Raw genomic sequence first — 25,000 nt, forward strand, 5'->3', positions numbered from 1 at the left:
ACACACACATATATACGCACACACCACAACACACACCCATTTGGTCGCACATACCCAAACGCCCAGTGCGCATGTTTGAGCATGCGACACTGATAGCATTCAAGCACTGCTTGTGTGTCCATCACCCTGTCAGTGAGCAGGTTGATGGCCGTAGCTTTCTTTGCGACATGTTTACAGCGCAGCCTGTCGGTGACGCAGATAAATACTTGGGGACTGATCATCAGATGAACAGCAACCTTTAATGCCACAAACAGTCAGCCAGTAATTAGCGTATGTTGCAATGATTCCTCTTCCCTGCCTGTGGTCAGGTGCTGGAAATGTTATCTTTACTTGCCAGGCCACACACACAAGCACGCATGCACGCACGCACGCGCGCGCACGCACGCACACACACACACACACACACACACACACACACACACAAGCACGCATGCACGCACGCACGCGCACGCACGCACACACACACACACGCACGAGCGCGCGCACACACACACACACACACACACACACACACACAGCTAAATACAGTAAGAGTGCTAACACACACACACACACACACACACAGCTAAATACAGTAAGAGTGCTAACACACACACACACACAGCTAAATACAGTAAGAGTGAATAGCATTTCGCTAGTTGTTGGGTCATTTTTTTTGGAGTGTGTAAGTCTCTAACAAGAGGTGTTAGGGAAACATCTAGGCTGCCAAATATGAGCACAATCCCATCCTTCTTATCTTCTGTTAAAAGGGGAATCATGATTAGGGATGCGTTGGTATGAGTTTTTGACGCTATGAGAACCTTGGACAAAAATACCACAGCTTCACGGTATCGCGGGCCTTAATGTGTTGTAAAATCTGGCATAATTTTTTTTTTTTTTGCCATTAAACAAAATGTATTTTATTTTTAAATAACATAGTTTGCTGAATTGTGGGCTGAGAAAAAAGAATGAATCAGTCATTATCACACTCACAGTTGTAAACACAGTCAGGGACAGCTCCACTACTGTGCTCTAGGTAGACTAGTCTTGTTTGTAAGCTGTCTGCACTCTGCATGCGCCCTGGGCACTTTCTCTCAGGGAAACAGCTGATACCGTGGGGAAGATATGACGGCAAATCTTAGTGGTTCTGATACCATGACTTTTTCAACCCAAATGATTCATGATGGAAGATGGAGGTTTGGATGATAGGGGCTGCTTGGGTGGAGCAAAGAGTTGGAGGGTAGAGGAAATAATCTGTGGGACGGTTGCAGATAGGATGCCATGTCTGGTCTCAGAACCTGAGGTGAGATTTGTGTTTGACCATGTATCTGTCCAGGCTTTCCCAAAAGCGCAGGAAGACCAGGTGGTCCAGGTGGCGTCTATGGTGGCTCAGCTCAAGGACCGTCACATCCCAATTCTGCACGTTTGGGTCTGCCTTTGCCTCATCGTACTTCAGATGAAAGGCTCGAATTTTGGTGAAAATTTCAACTGGGGATCCATCAGGCAGCATCCACGGCCAGCCCTTGAACTGCCATGCAGGACCCTGCACAAAAACAGCCACCACACGATCCCAGTCGTGTGGAGCCAGTTTGAGAGGCTGGTCAATGACGCGGTATGGCACGGTGACGCTGAGGGTCTCCCCACCAGGCTGGATCTGCTCTTTGCGCCTCTGAAGCAGCACCTCATTGTCCCGCTGGTTGCCCTGCTTCTTCTTCTCATCCGAAGTGACAAACCTGTGGTCCTGCAGAAGCTCCTTGGCGTTGAGCATGGTGATGAGGGAGGTGGTGCCGGCCGGGATGATGATGATGGGAGTCCGGGACCTTGAGGTGGTGCTGGCCGGGATGATGATGATGGGAGTATGGGACCTTTTCTTGTGACTCGGCGAGGGTTTGGCTTGTGAAAGTGGCTGAGGGACAGGCTGCAGCGCCGGAGTCTGGGCCTTCCTGGCAGATGCTCCTTCTGCCACCGACTTCAGCATCATGTTGTAGGTGCCCATGGTATCAATCTTGAAGCTCCCCGCTTCCTCTTTTGCTTTGAATCGCTCCTGGTCTCTGTTGTAGGCAGCTGGGACGGGCTGTTTGTTCCTTATGGACGGCTCCAGTTGAGTGGTGTTCTGTGCTGGTCTCTGCTCTGGTGCTCGCCCTTCTTCTCGGTCTTTCACCGACTGAAGAATGCTAAAGATGTTTTTGGAGAAGTCCTTTCCGGTGCTCTGGAGAATGGTGGTCCTGGTCCTCCAGACCCTCTCATGGCTGACAATATCCCTGGTGACATCCACCTCTGCATCCACAAAGCTCCTCTGCTTCAAGGTGATGTCATCATCGATCTTCTCCACCAACATGGCCTCAGACATTGATCTGATCTGATCAGTTTGCACATTGCCTTCTTTGTGGCCCTCCAAACGTACAGCTAGATGCTCCTGGAAGTGGTCACTTTTATCCAGCTTGAAGGACCAAAAATTGTTTGAGAGAATGTGTTTGGATTCTTAGGTGTGGCAACAATCACCTCAGGCCGTCGGGTCAGGACACTACTATTTTCAATGTTCAGGTGAGGGTGTGCTGGATAGCATTGCAGTTGACTGCACACAGTCAAGTAGTGTAGTGACGGTTTGATCATGTACTCACGAATCCCTGGAGCTTGGCTCTTCAGCCGAAGGGACGACGGGTAAGCTAAGAGGCGAGATTTGAGAGAATGCGCCTTAACAGTGCTTTTGGTTTTGGTTATTCCGGGGGAAGAAGGCTGGTCCTATTTACACCACCAGCATGATGTCACAAAGGGTAAGTAGAGGACTGACATCACTGATGATGTCACTATTCCAAAAGTAGAGAGGGATTTTTGAGACCACTGAGGCCCAACTGTGAGAATCAGCAATGTGCCGCAAGGCATCCAGTCTGCCAGAAAGCCATTAGAAGAAGAACACCACTAATGATGTCACAATGCGTGAGTAGAGAGGGGTTTATGACATCACTGATGATGTCACAATGGAAGGAGTGGAAAGGATCCACCGGAGGAGACGGAGTCCGAGCTATTGAGCAGCGAGGGAGGTCGCGTGCTGAGGGTCGAGGGCCGAGAGGTCCGGGAGCATGGAGGTCGAATAGGAGAGCGAGGCGGCTGGAGGGAGGAACATTGAGGAGGGGGCGGACCCCCAGTCTGGAATATGTGTAATATTCTGTGAGAGGCAGCAATGTGCCGCAAGCCATTCAGTCTGCCGGAAAGCCATTAGAAGATTTGATTTGATTTGACGGGACAATGCAAAAATGATGAACACAATAACCATGGAACAGATCAAAACATCTGGAACATAATAAGGGAAGAAGTCACAATGGAAGAAGATACCAACGCCACCCCACAGCCCAGCCAATCAAGCCTGAACCTGCAGCAGTGAATGAAGTTAAAATGAAGTTGCGCACGAAATAAACTAGAAATGAGCATGTGAATTTGGTGTGCTAATATGCCAGCAGGGTATAAGAAAATAGGGGTAAAAAGAAAATAGTTACATGAAACTCCTCACAACAAGGTCTGTGGATTATCTTGAGTAAGCGGGTCATGATTTGTGGAAAGAGACATTGCTGTTGTTTTTCAAATGTATTTTTCTGGCGCTTTGAGCATCACAAGCCAATAAGTGGCATTCTGGTCCAACTTCCCCATTGTATTGGAGAGAAGCCAGACATCTCTATGGCCGATAGCTCCAAAACTCACCAAAACAATCTAGATGGATAAATAGCACTACAGTTACAGTAAGAGGAAAAACACGTTGTGGAGTGAACTGTCCCTTTAACTTCTTGAATCAGGGGAAATTGCACTGGAAATATCCCACCAGCAGAATTTGTACTTGAAACAAGACTAGGCGAAACCTAGCATATGCCAGGCAGCATGTGTGTTAGGTCAGTGACATCATCGGATACTTGGTCAGGGGTTGTGAGGTCGGCAGCTAGCTCCCTGCTAAAATAAGAATAATGGCACTGGGTTGTCTTCAAAGGCTTTGTCCATAATATATACTGTAGTGTTATCTGCTGTTTCAGGATGTGTGTGTCTTCTCTGTGAGGGGGTGGGTGGGCCCTTCCTGTTTACAATATGGTCCTCCTGTGTTCACATCCACACAGGGGGACTTCAGTTTCCGGCCCGTGTGCTGCATTCAGGTCACATGGGAATAACAAGTCTGATCCTCTAAACGGTTAAAACGCTGACTTGTGAGTGTTCACATTTTTGAACCTGACTTAAGTAGTCAACAACAACAACAATTCTGCAGTGTGCAGAAAGCAGATTAGGCCCTTTTCACAGTAACCGTTTTGAGGTGGTGATTGGTGAAGCAGGAACTAAACAGGTGTAACCAATAACATTAATGAGTGCCATGGCACCAGAACACCTAAATGGAATGGAACCATCATTAATGGTACACCTGCTTTACCTCCTGCTTTACCGCCTCAAAACGGTTGCTGTGGAAAAGGTCTATTGAACGTGCATTATCAATAGAGTGTTTACTACAGATCAGTCATCAATGTGCCAGCCTGATCGTTAGAATAAAATGTCAGTGTTGTACCTTTCTGCAATCCACGGATACATAGAATATCACATTTCTGAAGCAGAATTATGTTGCATAATATTATTAATATCACATTTCTAGATATGTGCATATATCAACGTTATACACATCATAGAGTCTGCTAGTGAAATAGAACTCTGGCCAGGAAGGGTGTTGTGGTCGGGGTGGATGGAGGGCGTAAACACTTGCCTTTCACTCCAGGGGGCGTGGTCGATCCCCGGGGTTTCCAAAATCTACATTTAAACTAAGTCACATTTAATGTTTTTGTTATTTTTGCCTAACCCTAACCATAGCCTTAACCAAGTTCTTTTACTTGCTGTCCAGGTGTTATGCCAAATTTTGCACCCCCGCCCGGCAGCAGGTAAACGCATCCCCACCTCACGGGAGCATATTGTAATGATTTATACAGAAACATAACTGTTTCAAAATGATATAATTGTTTGGTTAGACGTGACCTCCCTGTTTTTAAAGGTCCCAATTCGTGCAGCTGTAACCTCTTAAAAACGTGTGTCTCTGGTCCATAAAACATGATTCTGGATTAATTTGTCGAAAATATAGCAACCCCATTTGTTGTGACGGAGTTGTCCCTTCCTCATCTCGTTGCGTCCCAAGAATGGTCTGTTTCTATAATATATTCAGAACTAACAGTTCCCATTCAGACGCTAATCCCAATCAGATTAGCGTCTGTGGACCAGCACGCTGGGTTGTGTCCACAACTAACGCTATCGCTAACTTAGCGTTGCTACGCTAAAGAAGACATCTCAAAATGCCTAGACTTACCGAATGCACCTCCGCAGTTGCTGGATCACGTACAGTTGGCGTCGCTCCAGCTAGAAGTGTTAATTTTGTGGCTATAGACAAAATGGTGCAGATAGCTTGTGTGAGAGAGACCCGCGCAGTATGCTTGAGGACCATCGTGACGTCCCGATACCCCGTCTGGGGGAACAGAGCGTTTGGGGGTGTGGCTTGAAGGAGACTGCAGGGGGAAGCTGGATAGGGACAAATCCAACTGTGGCAGTTCTGAGCGTGTGACCACTCATTACAGGGAGGGATGACAGCAGTATATATGCATTTACAAGTAAAAACAGCTTTTGCACGGAATGGGACCTTTAAGTTAAAAACAGCCCCAAAATATGCTGGCGATGCAATAATCGCGGGGAAGCAAAACTCGTCACAACAACGGCCGCAAACGCAAATTAGAGGTGTGCCAAATCATTTATGCACGGGGCAAATGGGATTTGGGCGGTGTTAACCACCAGAATTATTCACAGGTGTGGCCTGGCAATGCCTGGGCGTTAGATAAATTAAACCAGATTCCCGTCTTGCAGTCCCTGTAATACAGTTTGCGTGAGGCATGCTGTAATTCTCCCCATGCGTAATGTGGATAGGTGTAGGCCTATTGACTGTATATATTATCCCTATCTCATAACGACACCATCACATCATATACCTGTTAAAAACATCTGAGTTTTGTGCAATTCGGTTTATTTTGTTGACTGGTGTGGGACAATAGAAACGTGTTTGCAGCGGGTAAACGGCGGAGACAAAAGAAAAGATTGGAGGATTTACAGTGGACTCAATTAAAACTCGGTGAAACACTGAGCTGCCGCCGAGGACAGAGAGAGATGGAGAGAGCTTGTGACAGATCGGCTGTGATGCCAACGACCCTCCGGGTGCAGGTGAAGGTGAATAGCGTATTGCATGTAGGCTACAATGTACTAATTTTCTCAATTAATTTACCATAACCCCTCCTTGTGATGTGATAAAAGTTTCTCAGTGAATTATAGTTAATTGCCTCACCGAATAATCTGCCGGTTACCCAATTTTACCAGCAGAATTTGATGTCCTGGCGTGGCACATCCGTGCGTAATGACGTTTCTGCGCTGCGCAGCACGGAGATTATGGTGCGCTCACGCGCAGCGGGAGCTTTTCAAAGCTCTTAGCGCAAAGTAATTGCGCGCTGCTGACGATAGCATAATGCCATCTATCCCCACATAGGCTTTGCGCTTGTGCCCGCCCCCAATTTGCATTGCGCATGGCGTTAAACAAGCTCAAACACTAAATTACCGCTTTTGCGAAGATAGGGCCCTTTGTGTTTAACGTTGGAAAGGCAACGAGAGAACGGGGGGCGTGGTTTCGGCCGGAAGTGGGCGGAGATTCGACCAATTTTTTGTTGTTGTTCCTCCCCAAATTTACAAAATAGCTATCAGCTATCAGCTTCATCTTGCTTCTTCGGTCGCTATTCTGTCTCCTGAAGATTTGTTTGCCGACGGGGAGAAAGCCCCACGTGATAGCCACCCGTCAATCTCTTTCTCTCTCTCTCTCTCTCTCTCTCTCTCTCTGCTCAACGCTGTAACACCATTTTATTTTGAAATTCAGTTGACTTTGCCATTTCCCATGGATATTGTCGCATTTTTCTTTCCTGGCTTGACAGAAAAAGTCTGCCTTCACGCGCCTAGTCGGCTTGAAAATAGAACTCAAACCGGCGCAGCTCAGGCGAGGCGTGGGTACACGGAAGGTTCACGTTGAGGCGCCCTGTGTACACAGCCTCATTGACTAAAAAGGACGCCTATTTAAAAGCGTGGGTAAAGGCAAGGCTTGGGTGCTGTGTGTGAACGTAGGGTAACACACAGAGCGCAGTGCACAGGGTGAATTTTATGAATGGAAATTGAAAACGATACGTATCATAGCGCATTTCCCAGTGCGCATACGCAAATCTGAGTAATTTCGCAGTGTGTATACTGCGTATACCTGCGTAGCACGTGGACAACACCACTGAGTTGGCTGCACAATAAGACAATAAGACATGCACAAGCTGACAGAACAGAATGACTTGGGAACCCCAGCTGTTATCTGTAAAAGGCTATTATGTATTTTAAAATAGCATTCTGGTGTCACAGTCTTGCTTTCACCTCAAAACACACACACACGCACACACACACACACACACACACACACACACACACACACACACACACACACACACACACACACACACACACACACTAGTTCTTATCCTAAAATAACCTCCTATCCTTGAAAAAGTGAAGACTGGCAAAATGTCCTCACTTCTTTTCTATCCTTCTGAGTGAGGACAGAAATAGAAGAACACACACACACACACACACACACGCACACACACACACACACACACACACGCAGGTGGAGAGAAGAATAGGAGAAGTGGGGCTTGACTGCTTGTCTAAATATATCCTCTGGACTAGTGACTACAGAATTAACGTGTGTGTGTGTGTGTGTGTGTGTGTGTGTGTGTGTGTGTGTGTGTGTGTGTGTGTGTGTGTGTGTGTGTGTGTGTGTGTGTGCATGCGTGCGTTTATGTGTGTGTGTGTGTGTGTGTGTGTGTGTGTGTAAATGTGCTTGCTCATACATGTTTGATGCCGTGTGCTCTAAGGAAAGTGGTTTTGGACGATGGGAGGAGCCGACAGAAACAAAGCTCTCTCCGTCCCTCTCTCCTGACCACAAATGTTCCCCATCCAACTATAAATACAACCCCCCACCCCCGAAACCCGCCACGTCCTGAAACACAAAACGCTGCTAAAAGTGGTCAGCGCGCTCCAGAATAGCACGCTCGGTCTCCGGGCTATGTCGTTAAAGGCCTGGCGGCAATCTGCGCAAGTTTTATTTTATAAGCAGGGCTTTTATTTTTGTAAAGGGGCCATTTTATTTGATTAAACGCAGACAGGCTTTCATGTAAAAAGCCCCCAAATCCGGATGAAAGCTAAGACGGAATCGATAAGAGAGAAATCATGGGCTTGTGGTGTCGGTAGACAGATGGATGGATGGAGGGAGAAGAGGTGAGAAAAGCCAAGTTAGAGATGCATTACTGATCAAATGGAGGAGAAGGCATTGGATGAGGAGGCCCATTGTGACAATTTTATAAAAATAAATGTCCATTTTGCTGCTCTCTCAACAGGTTAACACAATACTGACTCAGCCTATAGCAAGGATAGGCTGCAGATTACTCTGTTGCATGTCTCTGTGTGTGAGTGTAGTGAACATTAATGATGGCATCCCATGCTATTTGTACCCATACAATTTCTTAAGTTTTGCCTTTTGACATCTGTCATTGACACATTTCATGATCAAATTCACATTTCAAGCTCATCAAAGTCATAAGTGGCAACATTTTCAAATAAATAAATGTCATATAACACAAGATATATAATATAATACAAGAGTGACAACATTACCATGACAGCTTGTCCATTTGCTGCTTGTATCTGGTATAGGTCTAATTCACGGATGCTGCTTGTATCTGGTATAGGTCTAATTCATGGATGCTGCTTGTATCTGGTATAGGTCTAATTAACTCATTGGCTGCCAGCCATTTCTGGAAAACGGACGTTCCCAGTGCCAGCCCTTTCAGAGCGTTTTCAGTGATTTCTCAAGACCCACAGAATATTGTGTGATATTACTATCTAAACACCGAACACGCCCAAAGAACGATGAGACTCTCTTGTATCATCAGCAAAAAAAAGTTTATTTATATCATTTTCCGTTCTTTAGTTATCAGCAGTAGAAGATAGGTTGGTTTCACCAAAAACAGATGTTTCAAACTAGAACCTGAGATAATGAGCCTTTTGTGAAATGAAGCATTTCAAGCACATCACTGACTCTGAAGCTAATATTTTCTGATGTAGTGACACCTCAAATATCTGAACAGTAATTTCCTTCAATAAAACAGCAAAAACAAAGGAATTTTGATGGCAAAATAATATTTTTTAGCTGCAACCAGCAGCGCTGGCCCCTGCGTGCGCAGACCCTACACCTTCTTGCTGGTCTTGATTTACTGCTGGTGGGCATCAGGTATTCCAGCTTGTGTTTGCCAATCTGTCCATCGAGCCTGCTGTCTGGGTCGGTGTTGTATGGTGCCCTGCGTGCCCCACCCCCCTCAACTGCAAACTCCTCCTCCGTGGGAGTGTCTCTGGTGGCTCTGCTCGAATCTCTGCTACCTGCATCAGGCGACAAATCTCTGCATGCTGGAGCTGGGATAAACTCATCCCCACACTAACACACAGCCTGCATGCTGGAGCTGGGAGAAACTCACCCCCACACTAACACACACACAGTGTCTCTGGTGGCTCTCTGCTGCACGTTTGCTCTGAATTTTCTGCTGCACGTTTCAAAGTGCGCTGCACCCAGCGTCTATTTTCAGAGCGCTCCGCCGTTTTTGTGCGCCGGCTCCCAGCGCTCCCAGCTGAGAATAATTTAACTTTTCAGAAAGACGCTGGTGTCGGGTGCTCCTTTTCTGGCAACTAATCATATGGAGAAACTATCGCAACAGAGACAGAAAGGCTCAATTGTGGGAGCAGATTGGCTGCTGTTCACAGGCACAGCTAACGTTAGCTCCAGCATGCATCGGTTTCCGTTTCCCCACGGCTTCTTCTCTGTTTTTTCCTCACCTTTCTCTAATCTGGAGAGCACTGTCGCCACCTAATGGGTCCGTAAAATTGCTTATACACCTTCAAAATCCCCCATATTTTTACAGGAGATGCAATCCACGTCCCACCGTCCCACCGTCAAAAAACGCAATTGACGTCTTTAGACGTCAATTGCACTCTACGTTACTATTTGAATTGACGTCTTTAGACGTCAATGGCACTCAATGAGTTAATGGATGCTGCTTGTATCTGGTATAGGTCTAATTCATGGATGCTGCTTGTATCTGGTATAGGTCTAATTCATGGATGCTGCTTGTATCTGGTATAGGTCTAATTCATGGATGCGCAACTTTGATGATAGAGAGGGCCACAAAAACATGTCCTCACTACCAGAGGGCCAGATTGTGAGCATGCACTTCCACTAGTACTATAACTCCATCACTCCCAATTACCCAATTATAGCTACTAATTTGATGAAAAGAACAACATTCTGGTAATTAAAGTTTTCCTCCTCAGCACTAAGGGACTGTTTTAGCACCACAGAATGGAGCATGTTTAAGCAGGCAGCCACCTACAACCACCACATCAACATCCAGGAGTATACAGACACTGTTACTTCCTATTCACCTTATTCCTGGACTTACGTTTCCCATGATTCTCAGCGGTTGCCAGTTGTCGACTTCCTGTTTAAAAAATTTTCACTAGCAAGTAGGTGCGCACCGCTGTCAAAGAGTGGGAACGTTTGGCTTATTTGATCCGAAATGGCTAAAAATAGTAACGTTGTGTGGTTGCATAACGGCGATATTTTGAATGTCAATTCACTCGTACTGTACGGGCTTATTTTAGCCGAAATGCCTAAAAATAGTATGTGGTTGCATAGCGGCCGCTTTTGTTTTGAAGGCTAAACGTCCAAACCGGAACTCTTATTATTTGGTCATTGAACGGAGCTTTAGCGGTCTCTCTCTTTCAAGATTCAAGATATTGTCACTCCGTTGTACAATTATGCACGTGTGAAATTATTGTGCTGGGAGGCTCCATTACAATACATAGGTAGGTACAAAGTCACAACAATTATTATGATTATTGTCAGTCTCTTTCGCTATGAACCGTCCTGGGCGGAAACAGGCAACCGGCAGCTGGAAACAGGGAGGGAGGGTGTCGCCCACGGTCTCACCAGGAAATCAGCAAATGCATCGATGATGTAACGGAGACCAAGACCATCACAGCACGGGCAAATCAGAAACCATGGCTGACAGGGGAAGTCCATAGGTTACTGAGAGCCCGTAACGACCGCTTTCCGAGCAGGAGATGAGGCTGGCCTGAGAACAGCTAGGGCCAACTTGTCCCGTGGCATCAAAGAAGCAAAAAGACAGTATTCACCTTATGTAGCCCCGCCCACTTGACCCAGTTGTGTTATGACTTCCTGTTCAAAACACCGTCTGTTTTACCTGCTCAATAGTACTGTACTGTCACAGGAAGTGTAAACACAATAGGAAGTAACTGTGTTGGAACATAAGGTGAATGCAGGAAGGATAGCCCGCCGCTTCAGTGACAGCAGAGACACGAGGAGCCTGTGGCAGGGGATTCAGACCATCACTGGCTACAAACCCCGATCACAGACATGTGGCAGTGACATCACTCTGCTGAACAACCTGAACAACTTCTTTGCACACGCTGTCCCTGTCTCCAGCCAGCGTGAGAAGATCCCTCTCCAGGATTAACCCTCACAAAGCTGGGGGCCCGGACAACATACCTGGTCATGTGTTGAAGGACTGTGCGGAGGAGCTCACTGATGTCCTCACAGACATTTTTAACACCTCCCTGAGCCAAGCTGTTGTCCCTATGCTTCAAATGCACCATCATCATCCCGGTTCTGAAGAAGGCTTCTCCATCCGGCTTCAATGACTATCGTCCCGTGGCACTGACTCATCATTATGAAGTGCTTCAAACGATTAGTCATGCAGCACATCAAATCTATCTCCCCCTTTCCCTGGACCCTTTCAGTTTGCAATCTCCACTGCCTCCACTCAGCTCTCACCCACCTGAACTCATACGTGAGGATGCTGTTCATAGAATTTAGTTCAGCGTTCAACAGAATCATCCCCCAACAGCTGATACAGAAACTGGACCGGCTGAGGCTGAACACCTCTCTGTGCAACTGGGTGTTGGACTTCCTGACGGGGAGACCGCGGACAGTTTGGGTCGGCGGCAACACATCCAGCACCATCATACTACTAAGCACAGGGACCCCCCAAGGAGCAGTGTTCAGCCCCCTGTTCTGCACACCAAAACACAGCTCCAACCTCTTTGTCAAGTTTGCGGACGACTAAACTAAACTACAGAGACGAGGTGAGCCAACTGACCAGATGGTGCAGTGACAACAATCTCATTCTCAATGTGGAAAAGACGAAGGAGATTGTCGATTTCAGGAAAACACGCACCCTGCACCCTCCACCGACCGTCAACAATGTCGCTGTGGAGAGAGTGAGCAGCACCAAGTTCCTGGGTGTGCACATCACAGAGGACCTCTCCTGGAACATGAACATCACATCACTGGCCAAGAAAGCTCAGCAGCATCTCTATTTCCTCCGCAAACTGAAAAGAGCCAAAGCCACAGTCCCCATCATGCGCTCCTTCTACCGTGGCTCCACTGAGAGCATCCTGACCAGCTGCATAGCTGTGTGGTACGGAGGCTGCACTGCGTCCTGCCGGAAGACCCTGCAGCGCATAGTTAGAGCCAGAGCCGTGTATATAGAAGAGTCGCGACATCTCCATTCACTTCAATGGACCAGTTTTTTACTCTCAAGAGTTCCAGGAAGTAAGGTCCTGGATTAAGCAGCACTGTCGAGTTGCAGCAAAATGGACAGTTTGTGTTGTAAAGTTGTTGTTTTTTAATCAAATTGTACATCATCAGCTTTATTTTAGCATTCAAAAGTAGCGCGAGACCCCTTCCTGGCTGTTCATTGGCTAATCAGTCACGCATTTTGGTCCTCCGCTGACAACACTCTCTCTCTAGAGGACACTAGTTTGAGCAGCTCAGAGGGTGATTGGTGTCCCCCTCCCTTCTCTCCAGGACGTTGGCCTGGCAGGCCCGTCAGGCCTGTAGAATGGTAGGGGAAACACTGCAGACTATTGGCATCAGCCACTTTTTACTTACTTTTACTTAGATATCTTTTAACTTGAATCAGTAACTGCTATTGCACTGTAATGCCACATCCATATTTTGCACTGCGTCCATTTGCACTCTATGTATTTTTATATTTATACTAGGTATTTTATATTTATACGTACTTTTAGATTTATATCTTTTATATTGTGTGTGTGTTTGTATATTTTTTACTGCACCGTGGATGTGAGAGAAACTACAGTTCAATCCTCTGTATGTCGTGCATATGGAATGTGTATTTTGGGTGACTGAACAGGAGTAGGCAAAAGTACCATAGACTGCCATTGTAGCGCTAAGCTAAGTAGCAGTGAGGGCTCTACTGCAGTTTGTACTGCTCGCAGATTGAAAATAAAGCCATGCACATTCTAGTTTTAATATCGGCTATTTGGCAAATGGCCTAAAATCTCAGTGTTGGCGTATCCTGAACGTTCACATTTCTGAGTGATGTACCAATATTTCAGTGCAATTGAACAGGTGATTGTAATCAACAATTAACAGGTGATTACAATCAAATGACAAGCATACTGTAATGAGCTGTGTGTATTGTAAAGTGCCATATTGGTAGGAAATGCATGTGGCATGCATCAGGGGAATAGTGACAGCGACCGGCCAACTGCTTTCAATATGAAATGCTTCAAATATAATTTCTGAATTGGATTATGCAGTCTGTACTTCCCAGCATTCACAATGAAACAGCACTGTGTGTGTGTGTGTGTGTGTGTGTGTGTGTGTGTGTGTGTGTGTGTGTGTGTGTGTGTGTGTGTGTGTGTGTGTGTGTGTGTGTGTGTGTGTGTGTGTGTGTGTGTGTGTGTGTTGAACCAGAAGGAGCAGGCAGGTGGGGGGAGAGAGAGAGAGAGAGAGAGAAGCTGTGTGGGCGAGAGACAGAGTTGGCAGGCAGTGTGTGATAAAGCATCGATGCTATCTAGTATGAGCCTCCTCTTCCTCTTGTTAGGATGACGTCTTTGTTAGGATGACGTCATCACCCCCTACTTTGACGTCGTCATTCCGACTATGATGTCATCGATCACTGATGATGTCATGGTTCATAAGTGTCTTTCATGCCTTTCGCTAGTGATGTCATAGCACAGGTGATGTCATGTCTCTGATGATGTCACAAACGGTATGATGTCATAGCACAGGTGGTGTCATGCTCGGATCTATAAAGGCCTGTTCCGGCAGGCTCTGGCCAGTGATTCAAATTCTCAATTAGGATCATACCAATCTCTAGCAACGTCTGCAACCTGCAACCAACTGTTCCCAAACCCCGAACAGTGCAGCTCCCAGCTTTCAAGCTACCAAGTTCCACAGCACCCCAGCTTCATCAACTACCCGCGATTAGATCCACACTTCTCACTCCGATCCTGACAGTATCAATCACTCTCACTCAATCACTCAATCACAGTCAAGACGCCTGATTTCCCACCAGGAAAAAGCAATCCAGGCTCTGGCTTCCGCAGCCGCTGATCGGCACGCCCTCTTGATTGGCCGGCTAGATCGTCTCGAAGCCCCAGCTTCCGAGCGCACTGCCGTTCCGGAGGTTTCCATACCTGCTACTCCCCCGCCCACAGCGGTCGTTGCTTCTAGCTCTGCCTCTCGGCCGCCTCCAGCTGCTAAGGGCATATTCTGGGGGGGAGTTCGCGTCATCCCAGAGCAGGGGCAGCCACATTCGAGCCCCAGCAGCCATCTGTACCGTGATCCGACCGGCAGGGTTCGCATCACACCAGTGGAGAGGCAGCGCCGTTTGGACACCCGGAGCTGCCTGTACTGTGGTCGAGCCGGGCATTACCTCTCCTCCTGCTCCCGGCGTCCAGTAAGTGGTCCCACCGCTCGCCGGCCCGTGGTACTCTCAGTGGATCAAGACTCTACGTGTCCAGCCGAAAGATCTGTACTGTTGGGTAGCGCTCCCTGCAGGACCCAGGAGTGGCAGTATGTCTCCAACCGTCTCAACGAGTTGGAGAGGACTGTCGACCGTCTCATTGGGAAGTTCAATGGCTGCCTGCAGATTGGCTCCGTTCCCCCGCAGGGGGCCTCCGAGTCTACTGGCCCTGAGGCACAACCTGAGGCACAACCTGTGGACCTGCCCCTCGCCGAGTCTGAGCCTGTACCTGAGGCACAACCTGTGGACCTCCCCCTCGCCGAGTCTGAACCCATACCCCAGCAGCAGCCAATTCCTGTCCCTGACCAACACGTAGGTTCCAGCTTCATGCTGGGAGGTTCCCGTAGTGTCGTCAGCCCTCGGTCAAGAGCAAGAAGAAATAAGAGGCGTTTAAAGGAGGAGACGGTGGGTGACCTCCCCAAACTACAGGTCGGGAGGGCAGGCCTCGCTGTGTCAGATCCCCCTGCGGCTCTGCCTTCGGAGACGGCGGCATTTGACCCTTTTGATGGTCCCCAGCCCCCCATGTTTGGATCGTGCCCCGGGGGATGGCCGGTCCCAGAGGACCCACCGGACCCGGAGGAAGTTCTATCTACGTATCGGTCCATCTATGGCTTCGATATCCTGTATTAGGGAGGAGCACCTCCACTGTCCTGCACCCCCTTTGGGGCCTGACCACCTGCATCTAACCACCCGCTGAAGAGCACCTCACTCTCTTACACCCCCTTTGGGGCCTAACCACCTGCGTCTAACCACCTGCGGAAGGGCACCTCCACCAGAACCTACGGATTTTTTGTCTCCCAGATGCCATCCTTGATGGCCTCATTGGACGCCAGGTGACGTCCCTTGAGGGGAGGGTACTGTTAGGATGACGTCATCACCCCCTACTTTGACGTCGTCATTCCGACTATGATGTCATCGATCACTGATGATGTCATGGTTCATAAGTGTCTTTCATGCCTTTCGCTAGTGATGTCATAGCACAGGTGATGTCATGTCTCTGATGATGTCACAAACGGTATGATGTCATAGCACAGGTGGTGTCATGCTCGGATCTATAAAGGCCTGTTCCGGCAGGCTCTGGCCAGTGATTCAAATTCTCAATTAGGATCATACCAATCTCTAGCAACGTCTGCAACCTGCAACCAACTGTTCCCAAACCCCGAACAGTGCAGCTCCCAGCTTTCAAGCTACCAAGTTCCACAGCACCCCAGCTTCATCAACTACCCGCGATTAGATCCACACTTCTCACTCCGATCCTGACAATCAGGGGAATAGTGACAGCGACCGGCCAACTGCTTTCAATATGAAATGCTTCAAATATATTTCTGAATTGGATTATGCAGTCTGTACTTCCCAGCATTCACAATGAAACAGCACTGTGTGTGTGTGTGTGTGTGTGTGTGTGTGTGTGTGTGTGTGTGTGTGTGTGTGTGTGTGTGTGTGTGTGTGTGTGTGTGTGTGTGTGTGTGTGTGTGTGTGTGTGTGTGTGTGTGTGTGTGTGTGTGTGTGTTGAACCAGAAGGAGCAGGCAGGTGGGGGGAGAGAGAGAGAGAGAGAGAGAAGCTGTGTGGGCGAGAGACAGAGTTGGCAGGCAGTGTGTGATAAAGCATCGATGCTATCTAGTATGAGCCTCCTCTTCCTCCTCTCTCCTCTGCTGGGTGATTGAGTAATAGGATTACACCAACATGTCAATGTATTGGGCCAATATTGTCGCTTTATTAAATATCAGATCAGATCTGGTCCAGTCAGTACGATTCCCCTCTGATATAATGGATATGATGCAGTTTGATTGCATACTTATTGTAGAATTACTCAATACTACACTGGCTGTTTATGGGAAGGCCTTAACCTGAACTGATTCTAATGAGACATTTTGATTAGAGCTGCAACCATTACTAATCGATTAATTGATTAGTTATGCTGTTACAGAAGAAAGCATAAAATAACAAAAGAAGGAAAAAGGTGCAGTCTTGTATCCCAGTTACCTGCAGCCTGCATGCTGTAACAGGACAGATAATCTACTTCTTATGGGGAAATGACAGATGTATACTATATATGCATGTTTCATAATGTAATTTCATAGTTTCATTGTACAGTATGTCCTCTCCCCTCCTCTCCTTCACCCTCCCCCCTCCTCTCTTCTTCCCCCTTCTCCTCTCCCTCCTCTCCTCGACTCCTCTCCTCTCCCCTCTGCTCCTCCCCTCCTCTCTTCTCCTCTCCTCTCATCTCCCTTCCTCTCATCTCTCCTCCTCTCTCCCCTCCCCTCCCATAGATAATTGGAGGATACAGAGTATAAATAGCCTTCCACCTCAGACGAGGTAACCTGAGAGCAGGAGAAACAGAGTGACTTAACCAATCGCTTTGTGTTTGTGTGAGTGTGTGTGTGTGTGTGTGTGTGTGTGTGTGTGTGTGTGTGTGTGTGTGTCTGTGTGTGTGTCTGTGTGTGTGTGTGTGCGCGTGTGCGTGCGTGCTTGTGATAGAGAGAGAGGCATAGGCAGAGAGAGACGGGCTGGAAACTGGGCCATGTTGCCCTGACACCCAATCCCATTCAGCCATGGATTACTGTCACCTCTTGTTAACGTGTGTGTGTGTGTGTGTGTGTGTGTGTGTGTGTGTGTGTGTGTGTGTGTGTGTGTGTGTGTGTGTGTGTGTGTGTGTGTGTGTGTGTGTGTGTGTGTGTGTGTGTGTGCGTGTGTGTGTGTGACGTGTGTAGACAGCGACTATTTCATGACAAATTAACTCCCTGACATCACATAAGTATCCTCCTTACCACTGTGTCTTGTAGACTCTGATCAGTCTCTATTCGCGTTGCTCAACTAGAGACTGAGAACTTGCTCTCAGCTTTCGTTGTTAAAACTTGGTGGAAACATTAGAGAGTTTAAAAAAGCTGCATTGTAGAAGCTTCTTTAGAGCGGCCCTTGGGCCTTTGTGCAGAAGCGGCGCTGACATGACAAGAATTTGTGTGCTTGTAAACTGATAAAACAGAATCAAATAATGTAAAGTTGCTCGGGACATCCATTTTCACTGTTTTAGGCTCTCTCCGTGCTACAAAGTGATTTGCTGTATATCCAGTTTGTTTAACTACAGAGGAGAGAGGGGGGGGGGGGTCCATTTCCAGTAACTTGACAAAGGGGTGTAGTTTTGTTAGCGGCCGTTCAAACTATTGTTTTTGATGAGAAGTTACCAGACGATTGGTAGGCGGAGATCTCCAATTTTCTGGGAGCCGACTAGACTATGTTTCTTGTGTCTTCAGTTTTACTTCTGTCTTGTAACAATACATCATGAGACAGTTAAAAATTGATACAAATGTGTGGAGATTAAAATCGGTGAGATGACAAAATTAATCGTGATCCTTTTCCCCCAGTTTTTCTTTTACAAAGAAAGGGAAATATGCATTCTTTGCAATTTTGTGTTTTGCAGTTACATGTATCCTACCTCTGATGTAAAAAGGGGATTCTTTAATTTGACAAAGAAAAGATAAGAAAAAATAAAAATAAATGTGGTTTTTGTCTAAGAAATAATGAATCTTTTTCAGTCATAATTTGTCTGCAATCTCATTTTGTAAAAAAAAAAATAAGAAAAAAATCATTGTGAACTCAGTATTGCGAATCATATCTAATCATGAGTTTAATGTATTGCTACATCGCTACTTCTGTCATTGTGACTGATAGCCGTCGTTAGACACACCTAGAAAATGTTAGCGGTTTCCTGGGAAATATCCTCTGTTGCACAGGAAGTGATGCGCTTTACGTTCCTGGTTTGTTTGGAATAAGCAGGAGAAGAACTTCAGAGTAGAATGGGATAGAGAAAGAGACAGAAGAGAGTAGAGAGTGAGAGAGGATTAGGTGTGCTTAGAGTCCAGCTGTCTCGCCCAGGCCTTCCCTTCACTCTGGTCACCACAGTTCAAGTGGAACAGAAGTGTCCTGACAATGTTGCAGGCATCAAAGACCGCGATGTGGCTGCTTACTGCTGCCGAGCATCAACATTTACAACCAGGTCATAAAAACTCAAGTGCTGGAGGTAAAAACGTAAAAACTGTAGACAGGATGTTGTGAGCTCATCCCACACTGCTAAAAAACCTCCATTTCAACTTTAAGTCACTTGTCAACAGTCTCATATTCAGGGGGGTACGGTGGTGCAGTGGTAAGCGCTGTCGCCTCACAGCTCGAAGGTCCTGGGTTCGATTCCCACCTGGGACGCTGTGAACGCTGAAGGAATGCGTGCCCGTCCGCATGTCCTCGAGTGTCCACCACCCGGGTGGGGTCGTCAAAAGGGCCTTTCTGTGTGGAGTTTGCATGTTCTCCCCGTGCCTCCCGGGGGTTTCCTTATAGGAACCCCCTTCACCAAAACATGCAATATCCTGGTTGCTAATGTGGTTCCTCCTCTGGTCGTTAAGGCGCCTGTTCAGAGGGAGGGGAACTGGTTGGAATAGCGTGAACCTCCCACGTGCTATGTCCTACCGGTGAAGCTTCCCCTGTCAGGTGAAAAGAAGCGGCTGGCTAACTGCCCATGTCTCGGAGGAAGCATGGAGCCAGTTTCGGCTCTCCCCAGATCAGCAGAGGGTGGAGTAGCAACCAGGATAAATAAATTAAATTAGCACTAATGGGGGATAAAAATGGGATAACAAAAACAGTCTCATATTCGGAATTGCGTGATCCTCCCACGCGCTACTGTACATCCTGCCGGTGAAAATCCTTGCTGTCAGGTGAAACGAAGCAGCTGGCGAATGCACATGTATCGGAGGAAGCATGTGCTAGGCTACAACCCTCCCCAGATCGGCAGAGGGGGAGAAGCAACGAGCAGGACAGCAGGGGGAATAGAGCCCAACAGTCATGTGACATTTCTTGCCCCGGAAGTGAGTTTGCCATTCATTTTCTCCATAGACATTAAAAAAAAAACGTATAATGAGTTTTAAGGCTGGAACCCGTGACCTACTGAATCGTGAGTGACCATAAAACATTTCACTTGGTGCAAAAAACAAAAATAAAGACGGTTTATAACTGAAGATGTATTGATAATGTGTGTGAGTGTGTAATTAGGGATTTTAATTAAGCAATGTCACATGAGGGAGCGCTGTTGCACTGTATATCAACATGGCATTCTTCATACAATAGATATTTCTGATACCAAGGCAGATGTGAATAATACAGGGATGAGTGGAAGCAGGGGCGTCATGCAAGCCAACAATCTGAGGGGGCGAACTCCGAATTTGGGGGGTTGGAAGCCAGATTTAGAGGAATATCTCATTTTAAATTAACAGACTGAGCAGGTGTAACCATAAGGCTATTTTCCAAACTGCTCAGCCTCCTGGAAAGATCCATAATTACCAGACTAAGTACATTGCCACTGCCCAGGCTCAATGGACTTGACAAAAAACATGTTTCAAAGCAATGTAACACAATGTTTATTTTGGCTGGTATTGCCTTTTCAGCCTTTCATCTAGTGTCCTCTAGAGCAGGGGTTCCCAACCTTTTTTGTGCCAAGGACCGGTAGATACATTGAAAAAAAGTCACGGACCGGTTGTCAATTTTAATGGTTTTAGTTACATATATATTTACTCACCAGGTGGCGACAAAGGGTAAATAACAGCCTTTTGTGTTGTACTGTATCCTATACAGTATTTATGTTTTTGTTTTAACCTCTTGCATGGCACCGTAACCCCGGCGTTACGTTTCTGATTTTTTTGCTGTTCATCTGTCATTTATGTGATTAATTAGGTAGTTAATTCTGAACAATACTGTTCATGCTACATACCAAATTAACCGGCTGAATCTTGCGCATCGAACCATGTCTTCCTTTTTCAGATCAGATCAACACAGCAGAAGTTATAGCTGTCTTTGTACAAAGACAAAGACAACATTTCAGATTATTTGGCTTTTTCAAATGGCTTTTTATAATGGCTTTTTGGAAATCCGCCTAGGTATCTCCCTACAAAAACCACTGCCAAATACTCATGTTTTGGTATTTTTTCATCTTCTTTGAGTTGGGATGTGGTAAGGCCTATGGCTATGTCTCCATTGGGTTTCTAGCCATAAATACAACAACCACAGGTAACTGTTTACACTCTAAAAGTGTTTTTTATTCTAGGCGAGAATCAACCACTGTGTTTGAGCTGGTGTTTGAGCTGTGTTTGAGCTGGTGTTACTCTGAAGATCATCAAAGACACAAACCATCCCCACAACAGCCTGTTCTCCCTGTTACCTTCAGGGAGAAGATACAGGGTTCCGAAAGCACGCACAAATCGCTTGAGGAATAGTTTCTTCCCGCAGGCCACGAGACTCCTTAACATACACAAATAGTGTAGTAGCCGTACTGTACCGCACTGTAGCTGCTACCATTACGTATGTCTAATGTTTAACTGTATGTTTAATAAGGAATATGCTATCTGCACCTGTATGTCAAATACGCCGAATTTAAAATGTTTAAGCACGTCTAAAGTATGCTCATGACATGTGCACCTATGTGCAGTGAATATGCCACTGTCTCTGACTTGTCTTATCACTATACTGCCTTATTGCTTGTTGTGTCTCTTGTTGTTTTTGCACTCATATGCCCTGTTATATTTGTACTATGTTGTAAACGGAGTCCACAGCACAAGAATTTCACACGTGATACTTGTACCATGGAGTGACAATAAAAATCTTGAATCTTGAATCTTGAATCTTGGGTCAGTAACACATAGAGTCATTCTGACACTTGGAACAGAAACTTTAAAGTCTTACCTTTCAGAAAAGGTCAGGCAGTTGTCTGTAACCCTAGTGGTTCAGCCACAGTAAGCATTTTAGTTTGGGCATGTCGTTTTCACCATTTTCTTCAGAAATAGGTGGCTTTACAAACATAAATAAACGTCAACTTGAAACTATGTTTCAACTACCACACACAGCCTATAATATTATAGCCTGTTTATTAAAAAAAAAAATCTCTCTCAAAAATCTGAGGGGGCAATTACAATGGGCATGACGCTTCTGAGTGGAGATTAACATCAAAGACAACATGCTAAAAGCTATTTGCTCACAGTTGTCAAGTCAGCCAGAATAAAACGGAAACGTCCCATTACAACTTTAAAAATAAAAGTATACCATTTGTGTGTGTGTGTGTGTGTGTGTGTGTGTGTGTGTGTGTGTGTGTGTGTGTGTGTGTGTGTGTGTGTGTGTGTGTGTGTGTGTGTGTGTGTGATCCGAAATACCAAGAGAGTACCAAAGAGGAAATAAAGAACACAATTGCATTTTCTTTACAGTGAAATCAAGTCAAATAAGTAGGAATGCAAGGGACATTAAACATGAAGTAGCCTAATATTTTCAGCATTTTATGAACATTTTCTGTATTAGGAAAAGCAATTCAACATGGGTTAATTGTATTTAACACAGGAATCAAACCCATAACCCAACAGTATATCCCCGACAAATCAGATTTTACACTGAAAATTGACACTCACTCTCACACCCTGTTTTTATCCCTGCAGTGTGTTGGTGAGGAGAACTGGGTGGATAGCAGGACGGTTTACATCGGACACAAGGAGCCTCCTCCTGGAGCTGAGGCCTACATACCCCAAAGATACCCTGACAACAGAATAGTCTCCTCCAAGGTTAGTCACCATCCATGCCACGCCACGCCACGCCACACACACACGCCACACACACACACACACACACACACACACACACACACACACACACACACACACACACACACGCAAATACTCACTCAAAGGATACACTAATATGGCAGAACCTCAAAACTGGGCTACACAGTTCGCTACAGCACTCCTGAAGCCTGAATTAGATTTATTTTGCCTAATAAAGACCCCCTTTACACCTGACATTAAAATGTGTTTTGGGTGATCGGATAGTGCTTGACCACATTAACCTGATTACATTTACACCTGGTGTTAATATGTGTCTCCAGTGCCCACATTGAGATCTGATTGCGATCGGATCAGTCAAGCTCCATAGCATAGAGCAGCAGAAGAACAGCGGTGACTGTGGGTTGAGAAAGCATTTGCATTTGCATTTACATTTGTGTTCAATGTAGAGCCCGACCGATATATCGGTTTGCCGATATTATCGGCCGATATTGGCCGATTACCGATATATCGTATCGGCCGATATGGTGCGCCGATATTGCCGATTTTTTTTTTTTTTTTTTTTTTTTTAAGTAATAGACAGCATGTTGTGTATATTTTATATTTTTTTCTTAACTATTTGTTCTATTTCTTGTGTTTTTGTATTTCTAGTTATTTATAATTATTAAATTCCCAGTTAAGTTTACTGTTTCATTGCATTGAGTTTATTAATAAGCTGTAAAATATCCTGCCTACATTACATATTTCAATTCATGTCAACTCATATCTTTGTCAAGTGTTTGATATTTGAGGGTTGCTGATGTGGTGCCTCCTCTGGTCGTTAAGGCGCCTGTTCAGAGGGAGGGGAACTGGTTGGAATAGCGTGAACCTCCCACGTGCTATGTCCTACCGGTGAAGCTTCCCCTGTCAGGTGAAAAGAAGCGGCTGGCTAACTGCCCATGTCTCGGAGGAAGCATGGAGCCAGTTTTCGGCTCTCCCCAGATCGGCAGAGGGTGGAGCAGCAACCAGGATAAATAAATAAAAAATTAGCACTAATGGGGGATAAAAATTGGATAAAATAAAAAAGAATAATAATAAAAAAAGAAAAAAAAAAGAATATCGGCCGATATATATCGATATCGGAATTTTTTTACTCCCTAATATCGGTATCGGCATCGGCCTCAAAAATCCAGTATCGGTCAGCTCTAGTTCAATGTGGTCACAACGTGTCCCTGACCACCTCGAGGTGGTTTGGTGGATCCGATTACAATCCGTTCTCAATCCGTCTTACACCTGTACTTCCATGTGGTCAAGCACTATCTCATTGCAATCTGATCATCCAAAACACATTTTAATGCCAGGTGTAAATGGGGTCATTGAGGAAATGGACAGCACAGTGGCGCAGTGATTAGCACTGTCGCCTCACAGCAAGAAGGTCGAGGATTTGAATCCCGGTCCATCCCAGGTCCTTTCTGTGTGGAGTTTGCATGTTCTCTCCGTGTTCGCATGGGTTTCCTCTCACCATCAAAGGCATACGTACTGTATGTTGGGGTAATGAGCGTGGGGCTAGCAACCCCACCCTGTAAAAACCCACTTGCTACAGAAACCGCAAAAACACATGGTGTAGTGTGGCTGTGGCCCTAGGAGTCTACAGGGAATAAGAAGAAGAGAATAAACAGGACATACCAAGTCAGTTCTACCTCAACCCCCCCTCTTCAAACCATGAAAATATTTCACATAATCATAATCACAATCAGGGGTATAGTGGTAAATATAGAAGTGGGGAAACTATCCAAGATGAGTTGATTACCCAGCTTCTTTCCCCTTATTGATTGATACAGTTGATCTGAAAATAGGCGAGCAAACTCTCTGCCTCGTTTCAAAGAGATGGGTCAACTGCTCTACGCCCCTGGTCACAATACATTCAGGGTGAATAAGCCCGAAATCACATTTATTTTTATGAGCTGTAAACATACATGGCTTCTATACTGCGGTGAATATCATTCATCTTGTACTGCAACATTTTTTTAACCAAGTCCTGAATCCATTCTGCATTTGCCACATGTATCAATTTATTCTCTATGCCTTTTCTGTATATCCTGTAAACCAACGTTGTTGTTTTTTGTTTGTTTCTTCCCTGACTTTAAACCTGCCCATAACTCTCGTCTCATATTTCCAGTACACCTTTTGGAACTTCATCCCTAAGAATCTGTTTGAGCAGTTCAGGAGAGTTGCCAACTTCTACTTCCTCATCATATTCCTGGTTCAGGTAAGAAGCCTTTTGTTTTTATCCAAGAAAGAGGTCAAGACTGTAGAGGTTTTTTCACCCATTCATATATTTCTATGAATATGTATGTTGTAAATATCGGTTGCATCCTGTTTGGTACCTTGACTCTCTCTCTGTCCCCCTCCTCCTCCCCCTCTCTCTCTAGTTGATCATTGACACTCCCACCAGTCCAATCACCAGTGGACTGCCT

At 46.0% G+C, this 25,000-nt stretch overlaps 1 protein-coding gene and 1 pseudogene across 2 annotated transcripts in view; one reads left to right on the plus strand and one right to left on the minus strand.

Moving 5' to 3' along the window:
• The window catches only part of atp11a (ATPase phospholipid transporting 11A), a gene marked incomplete at both ends in the record, with an annotated part of 105,677 nt that overhangs the window by 38,778 nt on the left and 41,899 nt on the right, over nucleotides 1–25,000 (plus strand). Inside the window, 3 exons of the mRNA XM_083633089.1 lie at nucleotides 22,425–22,547; nucleotides 24,703–24,792; nucleotides 24,956–25,000. The exon at nucleotides 24,956–25,000 is cut by the window's right edge and continues 36 nt beyond it. Coding sequence (XP_083489215.1) covers nucleotides 22,425–22,547; nucleotides 24,703–24,792; nucleotides 24,956–25,000 — 258 coding nt within the window. The remainder of the gene's footprint in view (nucleotides 1–22,424; nucleotides 22,548–24,702; nucleotides 24,793–24,955) is intronic.
• On the minus strand, nucleotides 1,271–11,787 carry LOC310774216 (parafibromin pseudogene; annotated as a pseudogene). Its single transcript has 2 exons — nucleotides 11,650–11,787; nucleotides 1,271–2,419 (listed from the first exon to the last, which is right to left on the minus strand). The product of its transcript is annotated as a parafibromin pseudogene (transcript).

This window comes from Poromitra crassiceps, assembly GCF_964638095.1.
Source record: "Poromitra crassiceps genome assembly, chromosome: 3".
In the NCBI taxonomy this organism is placed as follows: Eukaryota; Metazoa; Chordata; class Actinopteri; order Beryciformes; family Melamphaidae; genus Poromitra; species Poromitra crassiceps.